General features: G+C 36.8%; 1 protein-coding gene across 2 annotated transcripts in view; it reads left to right on the top strand.

Moving 5' to 3' along the window:
* The first annotated feature begins 3,163 nt into the window (after positions 1 to 3,163).
* PDSS2 (decaprenyl diphosphate synthase subunit 2) overlaps positions 3,164 to 12,114 on the top strand; it is a 107,706-nt gene continuing 98,755 nt past the window's right edge. For both annotated transcript variants that reach the window (XR_014491688.1, XM_083356082.1), the window contains exon 1: positions 3,164 to 3,779. Coding sequence is in view for 1 of the 2 variants with exons in the window: in XM_083356082.1 (XP_083212208.1) it covers positions 3,487 to 3,779 (293 nt within the window). In the remaining variant the exon portion in view is untranslated. The remainder of the gene's footprint in view (positions 3,780 to 12,114) is intronic.

Genomic DNA, 12,114 nt, shown 5'->3' with positions numbered 1-12,114 from the left:
ACCCCACAGGAGATATTAAACTCTAAATTGTTTCAGAAAATGAATGAAACCTGGCAATTGTCTTGCTCTTAAAAGTAGTTGCATTACTCTTGAGGGCTGATTTTCCCCACTATGATGTTACACTTTGAAAGACTATGTCAATCAGTGGACTAACTAGAAAATATTACTGTAAGATATTAATGCATCCTTTAAGCATGAATTGTGTTGAGTATATGTTCTCTATATAATTGTACTGTTCAGATGTGTACTATATGCTTCATTAAACTTTGTAGTATTTCAGTTTGCTTAAAGGAAACAAAATCAAGGTAAGGTAAATAAACATACCGGAGCACCTGATGCGGGTGACACTTATTGAGCAGCATAAAAGTGCATTAAATAAATAATACAGCTTACTTATTTTCAATCCACACTTGAAAAGTGTCTGTGCTTTAAAAAAAAAAAGTGTTCACCATTTGTCATGAACATCAGTTCAAAATTTTATTGGGGTGTGTGCTTCTGCATAGCACTGCTGTATGGTTTAGCAATATGGCGATATACAGTAGGGCCAAAATTGTGGAAACCTTTTGGGAAAAGTGCACAGTAGAAATGCCACTTTTGGTTAAGTTTCCACCAATTTTTCTTCTAATTTCTTTATAACTGTAGCCTTGTTCACTTAATAATACTATTTTTCATCGCTTTCTGGGCAGTCAACTCTTTGCACCATTACTTTAATTTTATTATGTTTTACAAGCTCACTAAATGAAAGAAAAAAAAAACCCCAACTTGATAGCGATCACATAACACACTGACAAATGAATACATGACATCAGTAACTAAATCCTACTGTGATCTGATTGGCTCATAGCCAAAACAAGATGACACCTGATTGGCTCTCTAAACACTCATGCTCACTGGCTACAATCAGATGAAGGAAAGCTACCTGATATCAACCTAAGCAGGTTGTGCTTCCTTTTTTTCTGGTTATTTGGCTATAATTTTTCATAGAGTATAGTACAGATAATTGAACAAACTTTGTTGCATTACATTCTTGATTAAATTATCTTTTCATTGATATATAATTTTATGGTACTACTCCATAAAATGTGTGTGTATGTATATGTATATATATAAAGGTAAAGGTAAAGGTTCCCCCGCACATGCGTGCTAGTCGTTTCCGACTCTAGGGGCCGGTGCTCATCTCCGTTTCAAAGCCGAAGAGCCAGCGCTTGTCCGAGGACGTCTCCGTGGTCATGTGGCCGGCATGACTAGACGCCAAAGGCGCACGGAACGCTGTTACCTTCCCACCGTAGTGGTCCCTATTTTTCTACTTGCATTTTTACGTGCTTTCGAACTGCTAGGTGGGCAGAAGCTGGGACGAGTAACAGGCGCTCACTCTGTTACGCGGCACTCGGGATTCGACCCGCCAAACTGCCGACCTTCTGATCGACAAGCTCAGCGTCCTAACCCACTGAGCCACCGCGTCCCTATGTATATATATAAACAGCCTTAAAATTTGAGCACATCAGAAATTGTTTGAAGTTATATAAAAAGAATTGGAATGACTAGTACAGGGGTGTCAAACTCAATTTCATTGAGGGCTGCATCAGCATTGCGGTTGCCCTCAAGGGGCTGGGTGGGTGTGGCCTGGGTGGGCATGGCCTACTGGGTGGGCATGGCTAAAGTGCATATGGTCTGCTGGGTGGGCGTGGCCAGCTCTACATCGTTCGCATCAAGGGTGCCTATGGGGGCCTGGGCAGGAGTGGGACAGATCTGAGGGTCTCTGGCAGGAGGAGGGTCTCTGGGCCAGGGCCAAGGCAGTGGGGGCCGTTCCCTCACTGTTTCCAGGATGGCTTCGCGGGCCGGATCCGGCCCCCAGGCCTTGTGTTTGACATGTCTGGACTAGTAGAATCTCCTCTACAGATACAGTATATATGCTATAAATGAGTCACATATTTTTCTTTGTACAGTTGTATTCCTGGGATTGTTATATACTTTCACTAAACAACACTTCTTAAAAGGCAGCATTCTCCATTTTATTAGCAAACTAGTGGCATAATAGTGTGCCACTGTCACTTCCTGAACAAACATATACAACTGTTTGCATAATACATTTATTTATGATGGACAGAATTAACAAATGTTGAGGGTTATGTGATACACGTAACCATAAATTAAGTATGCAGAATGGATTTACATAACATGCTATGTAAAATAAGGATGACTAGTTTATGGGTGAGGGTTCATGCAAATACAGCGTAGCAGCTGGGAAAACCTTTTACCATTTATTTGTAGAAATATGAACACAAGTGCAATCTATGTTCTCTTATAAAGAACTAAGGATATTTGAACTGATAGTATCTTATGCATAGGTAGACAGCTTATTCATGTAATACACCATAGATATATATGCTATAACTTTTTTTTACAAAAAGTTCCTATAGTTAAAACAATAGCTCATAATTTTGAGCTGGAAAAAGTGTTCTTCATGAGGAAATTTGTAACTTTAACTTTACTCTGAGTAAGTGCAATTGATTTCACTAGTATTTGCTGAAATGTAATTAATCCAAGAGTGACCGACTCCTGTCATTGGAAGTCAGATGTCATAAAATTTAATAATAACGTGCTTCAAGAGAATAATTTTAAGTATGGAGACGTTTCACTGAAGAGATTTACTTTAATCTAAACGCGCGCGTAACTGCACTATACTCAATTCAGATTCCTCGAGCTGGGACTGTTATTGAACAAATTATTCAGCGAGTCAATGAAACTAAAAAACCCGCGAACTTGGATGAGTTCAAAAATACCAGCGATCTAACGATGATTTCTCATGGCATCCTTCTTCTACGAAGATCCTACAGAAGAGGCGGTGATTCTTAGTAGAACTCAAGGAACAATTTCAGAATATTTACTATGTAGCCGGAATGCAGATTGTATTTCAGGAATCACGAACTTTGCGCTCCGCTTTACGGTGAGCCTGGAGGACCACACCTACGACAATTTGGAACTCAGAGCTCGACACTCAGGAACTGTAGTAACTACTCGCCTTCCTCCAGAGATTACTGTGCTCCCAGGCAATACCGTAAGGTACAGAAACGGTGCAAAAAATGTAACTTCCCTGATTTTCCTGTCTGTCATTTTGCGACACTTAAGATGGCTGCCTCCAGGAGATTAGTGTGTGCCGCTTCGGTACCGGGAAGGCTACTTAGAGCAGCGTTTGCACCCCGCCCACCGACTTTAAGGAGTTTATAAAGCCGTAGTAGTGCTAATTCTCCTCTCTGGTAGGACGAAGAAGATTCCCAAGAAGGAGCGGGGCAGAAGCGTAAAGCGCGCATAAATACGAGCGGAGAGAAGTAAAACTATTAAGAGGTTGGAGGACCGGAGTAAGTAAGACTTGATACCGATGATCAGACCTGTAGCGGGTCCTGCTTGTTTGTTGTACAGATACAATTTGGGGACAGACAAGTAGCAGCAAGAGCCGCCTGGGTGACTTTGGCTTTCTGGGAAGTAATGATGCGCCCCGTGTTGCTGTCACCTTGTGTTAAAACTTGCTCCCGGATACTTGCCCAGTTCTGGGCTGAAGGAGGTGGAAAGCCCAGGCAGCGGCGATGCCTCTTCTCCACTTCTCCGTCGCTTTCTTCGGCTTCCTATTGGAGCAAAGTGGTTTCGGAGGCCGAGAAAATTGTGGGCTACCCGACCTCTTTCATGAGCCTTCGGTGCCTCTTGAGCGACGAGCTGAGCAACATCGCCATGCAGATGCGCAAATTGGTGGGAACCAACCACCCCTTGCTTAACACGGCCAGGTAAGCGTTCAACTGGTCTTTGTTGGCCAATATATTTCTAGTAAGCTTTTGAAGGAGTGCTTATTGCATCCAAATGCTCATATTCCCCTCCTTCGATTTCTGATAACATTTTAACTATTAACACTGCCTGCCATAATTAGAACTCTTATGCTGTCCCAAACTCCTTGTATCTCTTACACTGAATATATAATACTTCCTTATTTAGAGTCTGATTATTGGTCTACCTGTGTTGACTGACTGGCTGTCTGAAATCGTTTTAAATTAGAGTTGCATGGAATTAACTCTAGAACAGATGTTATGTTGCTTCTGAATGTCATGCATGGTTTAGAGCAAAGAGCATTAAGATATGCTAACTTCCTGATAAGATTACAGTCTGGTGCAGAGGTTCATAGGAAATTAATTTTATCAAGACTTTTCTGCTGGAGATTTATAATTTTGTTCCCTCTCTCTTTGAAAAAAATTAAAAAAAATGTTCATGTGACGTGGGGAGTTGGCACCGTGTGATTTTTTTGACCATTGGAACTGCATTATGATAAGACTGCATTATAATTTGCATGCATTATATTATATACACTGACTCATCATTTCTATCTTTGTGTTTATTCTTTTATGAAATAGATGGGATCATGCTTTCATTATTTACAATTGATTTCTAAAATGCTGACAAAAGTAGTTTGGGACAACTTCAGGTAGTCCTCAATTTACGACCACTATTGAGCCAAAAATTTATGTTGCTAAGTGAGACAGCTGTTAAATTGCCCTATTTTATGACCTTTCTTGCCAGAGTTGTTAAGTTAGTCACATAATGATTAAGTGAAACTGGCTTCCCCATTGACTTGTTAGAAGGTCACAAAAAAAGATCACATGACTTTGGGACACTGCACTCATCTTAAATATGAGCCAGTTGTCAAGTGTTCAAATTTTGATCACATGGCCATAGGGATGCTGCAAGTATTGTGTGATAAATGGTCATAAGCCACTTTTTTCAGTGCTTCTGTAATTTGAATGGTCACTAAATGAATGGTTGTAAGTCAAAGACTACCTGTATTTTCCAAAGATAGGTATGATAATAGTGTTATTGCATCATAAAGAAATTTATCAAAAGTACCTTTAATATATAATATAAAGAATCAGAAAAAAATATAGGAACTAAGTACAGTGATTTAAAAAAATGGAGAAAAATACTATTTCATTCTCTAGCTTACATAGGTAAAATCATTTTATAAGGCTTTTTTGAAATTATTAGTGTACCAAATATATTTTCACTTTTTGTAGGCTTCAGTGGCACTTCTACACACTTGGATTAATTTCTCAGGAAGAACCATGAAACATAATATTGAGACTACTTTGCCTCAGTGAATTGAATGTCTTGGTATTAAGTTTGGATATTATGTCCTAGTACATTCTAAGGCAGTGGCCCCCAGTCTTTTGGGCACCAGGGACCAGTTCCGTGGCCTGGAGGAGGCGTTTCATGTGCTGCCTGCATCCTGTGGATGGGCTTTCGCTTGTTTGCACGGACTGGTTTTTGACATGCCAAGACCGGTGCTGGTCCATGGATTGGGGGTTGGGGACCCCTGTTCTAAGGAACTTGATTTAAGGATATATCACTGAAAATTAAACTATTTGGTGATGCTCAGTAATTTGTTAATACAACCATTTTGGGGGAAAAATGTTTTATTTGATTCAGTATAATTGATTAAAAGCAGTAGTGGGATTCAAATATGTGAACAACCGGTTCTCTGGGTGGATGCTGCTTCCGTAAGTCCATTCTGGGCCTGGGCAACAAAAAATTAGCTACCGGTTCTGCTGAAGTGGTGCGAACTGGCTGAATCCCACCACTGATTAAAAGATAGCTGATGACCCAATGAATTTTTCTATTCCTTAGCATATATTTCCTTTTGTCATTTAAAATGGGTAGGTATGTAAGCACCACAGAATTCACTCTTGGTCGTTTCTTTTTTCCATTGTAATATCTTATGTGGAGAAGTATAGAGTTCTCAGGCAAGTATTGATCAAAGGTTAGCCATAGAGATATTTTCAGAATCGAATAAAGTAAAGCAAAATAGTTGATAAAATTAAAAGAATGTAAGCAGTTATTGGAGAGCACTAATTGTAAAGTGATAGCTCCTCCCCCAATGGATATTAATGAATATATTAGTATTGTTTTATATTCTGACTCATTGTATTTACTTCATTGGTTTGCAGTTTTCCCATGTTCTTTAGCAGGAGATGTTGAATGTGCTAGTACATATCTCTACCTCTTAACTGTGGAATATTACAATTCAATCATTAATAGATTAGAAATCTTAAAATTCTTACTAAAATAACTAGCTTTCATTTTATAAAGACAGTTATTGAGGCCTTACACTTTCTTTAAAATTTAGAATGTTAAGTTGTATAAGGTAATTAGTAAGAATCGCCTTCAGTTCTTTAAATGTTTCCCCTAAATATCTGCGTACTATTATGATCAGATCAAGAGCAGAACTGTTATTAATTTTCTATCTTTAAAGGTTAACTCCAATTTTTCTATGATGAAGGGTGGCTATGCTAAATTATTTGTAATGTATTTTGATACATATATTTAATGTTACTGTGGAATTTTAACCCTTTTACCTTGTTTTTGTTTGCTATCATTATTGTAAATGGCCAAGAATCTGGTGATTGTGGCAGGTGTAAATACTGTCAATTAGCAGGAGGTGTGACAAAAATGCCAATATTGGACTTGCCAATTTTGATGAACTACTTATTGGAAGATATAAAAATGTATAGGAACACTTCTGGAACTCAAATGTAGCTTGGCCAACTAAAATTGGGTAGGTATGCATGGACATACAATTTTTGGTTTAGAATATAAAAAAATAAACCTGTAGTTATTTTATATATATATATATATATATATATATATATATATATATATATATATATATATATATATATATATATATATATATATATATATGTCAAATGTTAACTATTTAGATTACCTTGCTAGGCCCCAAACATGGGGCAAATCTTTATTTCCTGTTTTCAGCCTATCTTGAAGGCCATCGAACAGGCTGTAGTCACAACGGACAGTTCATATATTTGTGTAAATTACTAACAAAGAATTAAGGGAGACTGAGATGCATTTCTGACTCTTTGTTAGTAATTTACACACACACACACACACACACACACACACACACACACACACACACACAGGAAGCCTGGGAGATGCTTTCTGAATATAGGGCTGTTACTGTATGTTTGTATCTTTCCAGGTAGCTTCTTCTGATCTTTTTGTTGCTTAGCAAAAGTATGTCTCACTGTGGGTGGCTCTTATACACTTGTTTCAGATTTCTGCGTGGGATTTCAGCAGAGTTCTATATAGGTGCTGTACAGTGTTGGTCCTCTTTCATTCTTTTTCTATGTGTATTCTAAAACAGCAAATATGGGTAGCAGAAGATTTGTAACTCAGCCTACCAAGACACTTGGAATGGATTGTACTGGGTTTCTTTATAGGACTGTGTTATTCACCAAAGAATTTGGCAGCTACTATATCAATATATAACAACATAATTCTTTACCATCCCAATTTATATATAGGATTACATAGCCACCAGAGAGAATATTTGAATACATTGTAATCAGTGCTTTTTTTGTAAAAGAAAAAGGTGCCGGAACTCACATATGTCATACAACCCGCCTTGCCTATCCTACAAGGTTCCATCCAAAAAAGGTGCCGGAACTCCGTTCTGAGCGTTCTATGAGAAAAAAAGCCCTGATTGTAATACAGTATTTGTCTCAAATCCATGTCAGGAAGATGCTCAGATGCCATAACTCATTTGCCCTGAAAATTTGTCTACATTATGAGCATGATTTTGTTGGATTTCATTTTAATTCACAAGTATATTTTGGTTCATGTGGCAATTGTGAATTTATATATTGACACTTTATTAACATTCAATTATCCTAATTTTCTGAGTCTTGCAACACTTTATTTCAGAACATGGTTTTCTAAAGTCACAACATTTCATTGGGTAACCATACTGATTCAGCCATTACCTGCACCACCTTAGATTGAACTTGGCATTTAGATATATGAATAGTTAAACTTAGAGAATTCTAGAATTTGAAGTTTATTTGAATAACGTATGTCATCTAATTTTGCCTTGCATTCCATTCTTATCCTAGAGATTCTTCAGATTTAACAAAGTTGCTTGAGGTTTTGCAGTTCTTTTCTTCTGATAGCTGAGTATGGTTTTTCAGGCAAATAGCTCAAGACTGCTGGCAGATACTAGATTTTTGTAATAAAGTGGTTTTTATATTTTCAACTTTTCCTTAACATTTATAATAAACTTAAATTTTGCTTTTCTTTGTGGTGCCTCCTCAAACTGATACCCTTGGCTAGTTCAGTCTGTTTTCAAAGATCTTATATTTACACAGAGATTTGGTCAATTCAGTGACTCACGTGGGATTTATACAGCAATAATATACTGGTACCCTTGAGAAAATCTATTAAAATTGCTTTTGTCAAAGTAAGATGACCAAGATGCAATGCCAAGTGAAGAATAGAAGAGGAAGAATGGGAATGTTGAACTGAACAAAGTCAGCAAAATATTTGCAAAGAATATAGCCATTCCTCAAGTAGCAATTTTTTTTACAAATATGGTAATAGTAACGTTTCCAGCTAATGTGTGCTCTTACAACTAAATTTCTCTTGGAGTGAAAGTAATGCTGACATAACTATATAAGAGAACTTTATCTGAAAGTGACATCAGGAACCAGCAATCTTTTCTGTATCTCTCTCTGTCTTCAGTTATGTGGTTTGCTTAATGAATATTTCACTTGGTGACCATTTTACTTCTGTTTTAAGGAACAGATTGCAGTTGCCAAATAAGAAGAGGATATATACCAAACACTTTTTCTGAGGATTCCTGAAAAATTAGATAAAACAATTATGAAAAAAAAGAAAAATCTGTAATGTGATGGTGGGAAATAAAGGGCAAATCAGAATAGCCAGAACCAAAATTCTAGAAGATTTTAACTCAAAATGAATGTTTAGTCTCAGTGTATTGAAGGAAAACTATAGGATTTAAAAACTGTTAATGTTATTTTTGCTTAAGATACCATTTTCTTTAAGGCAATAGGTGTCAAGACTTTCTGTTTACCACTTGGAGCCTATTGAAATCCTACTGAAGTCAGGAATATTCCTTATCAATTCTGCTGTAGGTAGAGAAACCATGCATTCCTTCTACAGTAGCAGTAAATGCTCATGTCCTTGCTTCTTGCCTCTTTTTATTCTGGTATAGAATGAACACTACATCTTGTACTGGAATCAGATTAACACAGGTACATACATGCAACCAACCTAAGGATATATGCAAGGTATTTGAACCAGTAATATTTCCAAATTATTAGATAATATATATCCATGCGTAGAATGGCACAGATGTTGGAGTTCAATCCTAGGCAGCAGCAGATGTTTCTCTATCAGGATGCCAAGAGACAATATTTGCTGCGAACTCCAAGTAGGCATCAGGAAGGGCATTTGGCTAGTAATCGCTCAACTTCATTCAGTTGGCCCAACTCCACCTCAGATAAAGGGATTAAAGAGTCATAAAAATAAAAAAAATACCTCCATACTTAGACAAAATGTTACAAATGAATGGAGAAATCTCATGCTGCTGCTACCTTTTCTTGAGTCCTTATAGTCATATGCCTTTCTTTGAAGCCAAGTATAAATCTTGACTGAGTATCCTTCTCTATTCAAGTGAACTGCTGCTTTCTTCTATATGCTGCAGTACTATTGTAGATTCATACTTTTATTAAAGATTTTTTAAAAATCTAAAAACTAATAATTATATAAACTAAAGTTTCTGGTTTTCTGTACAGCAGTTATGAGTACAAGTGTAAGTTTACCTCTTACTCCAAGGTTACAATTTACCTCTTTTCTTTCTAAAATCTATTTGGTTTAATCAAACCATAAACCATACGTTCCTTTTTTTCTGTTTCATGAAAAGAAATCTATAAGGGATTTCCAGTCAGCAATACATGTAGATACTGTATTTCCTCAGATCAGAGGAGTCAATACGGCTGATCCCAGCAAGATGCATCATTTTCATCAACCATTTGTCCATTGCAAATAATACCAAATTTTCCCCATTTTTTGCATACAATAATCTCCCTGCAGGTATGTACACAAAGTTCTATGACTTTTTCCAGCTGTTTGTCTACCAGTCCGAAAAGGAAAACTTCTGGTTTCAATTGTATATTAATCTTTTAGGATCCTCTGAATCCGTGTATGTACTTGATTGCAGCTTTTTTTTCTAGCTTTTTTTAGACATGCACCAAAGATGATTAACAAGACCCTTTTTCACATTTCCAGCATAAATTTTAAAGTGCCTTTATACATTCTAGACAATTTCTTTGATGACAAATACCAACGTACATTATCTTATAAAAATTCTTTTTAAGATTATAATGTACATTTCAGTCCTTTCAACCACATATTTGCCCATTTCTCCATATGTGTATTATAACCAAACATTTTAGCCCATTTTATCCTACAGCTTAGCAATTACATGTTCACCATTTGTGTACAATTCTGTTTTATGCTTAGAATGTTTAAAATCATAAATTCTTTTGTCTATTTTACATCTTTCTAATAATTGTATATAAGAGAACCATTGATAATTATTGTATATCCCTCTACCACCAGTTCTCATGATTTTATTTTACATACTTCTTGACCAAATTCTGATATGATATTTGTGTTTTCTTATTATTTGCTTTTTGTGCTGAGAAGCATGAGGGTATTTGGGGGAACAACCTGGGTTTGTATCTATTTTATATTCTCAACAGGGCACATCTAACATAATGGTTTTTAAAATCTGAATTAACCTTAATCACAGATATCCACGCTAGCCAAATCTCAGGTCATGTCCTTTTACGTTCAAAGCCTTGTTTTTTCAGAGTAAAACCAGTTCTCTTCTTTCCTTTGTATCTTGTAGCAACTTATATTTAACTCATAGTTTTTTTTCCTATACCACATACATTTAAAGATATTCTTCTGCTACTGTTTAAATGGTGCATCAATTGTCAAAACAGTTATTGTTTGAAATGATAACATCATTCAAGAAGACATTTTTATCACAGGAATTCTCCCAAACAATGACAATTGTAATTACACCCATCTTAACATATCTTCATTCCATATCTTAACTCAATTATTTTGAAATAGTATATAGTTCATATTTGTCATAATGATACCCAAATACTTTATCTTTTCAATCTTAATCCTTTTTTGTTTGTCAGTTCTGTTTGATTTTCTGTTTTCATATTTTTGTTAACATCTTCATCTTCTGTTTATTAATTTTAAAACCTGCTAATGTACCATTTTTAAAATTTCCCATTAATATTTCAATCCTCTAAAGGATCTTCCAGAACCAGCACCGAATCATCTGTAAAAACCCTTAATTCATAACTTTCTTTTTTAATCTTTACTCCCACGATCCTCTCATATTGTCTTTTCCCTTTTCAATATTTCCAGAACTAAAATAAACAATTGAATTGCAATGTCTTTATAAAGCTGCATTGCCTTCAGAAAGCCTTAGGAAAGATAGCAGTGGGAGAGTAGGCTGAAGCAGCCATACTGAAAGATGAAGCCAAAATGTAAGCAGGGTGGACAAAAGCCAGGAATCTTGTCTAAAAGATCCCTTTGGGAAGGTAGTTAAGAAGGAATCAAGTTGTTAAGGAAACAAAGGAAAAATATCACCTGAACCAGGCCAAAAAAGGTGGGTTTGAGTACATGGAAAATCCTGCCCCCCCAAGCCCCATCGTCAGCTATGAAGCTTGTAAGTTAATAAAGCAAATCCTGTGAATTAAAAAGCAAGGACCTTTGAGGTAAATGGGCTCCTGAAGCCTGCTCATTCTTTGAGTCATTTTTGAACCCAGACTTGGTGGCTTCCATCCCTCTAGCTCAGAGGTGGGCAACTATGGCCCTTTTATGACCTGTGGATTTCAACTCCCAGAATTCCTGAGTCAGCTATGGTGGCTCAGGAATTCTGGGAGTTGTACTTCACAGATTGTAAAGCGGGGGTCCACCTCTGCTCTAGCTAGGCCGTTGAACAGGACATGGGTAAGTGTGGATGAATGTGTGCATGTAAGAAAGAAGAAATGTACATTATAACCAGTAAAGTTTTGTTGTTATTTTAAGTTCACTGAGTCTCCGTGTATTCCAAATGTAGTGGGGAGAGGCCCGGAACCCTGGAGCTTTGAGGAAGAGGCGGAGAAAGGAAAGAAGGGGGATTCTGTCAGGTTTGGGGCAGGAAGACTTTTGAGGGGAGAGTTGGCT

Source organism: Vipera ursinii, assembly GCF_947247035.1.
Source record: "Vipera ursinii genome assembly, chromosome: 1".
In the NCBI taxonomy this organism is placed as follows: Eukaryota; Metazoa; Chordata; class Lepidosauria; order Squamata; family Viperidae; genus Vipera; species Vipera ursinii.
Note: the sequence above shows the minus strand (reverse complement) of the source record. Positions and strands in the feature narration are given on the sequence as shown.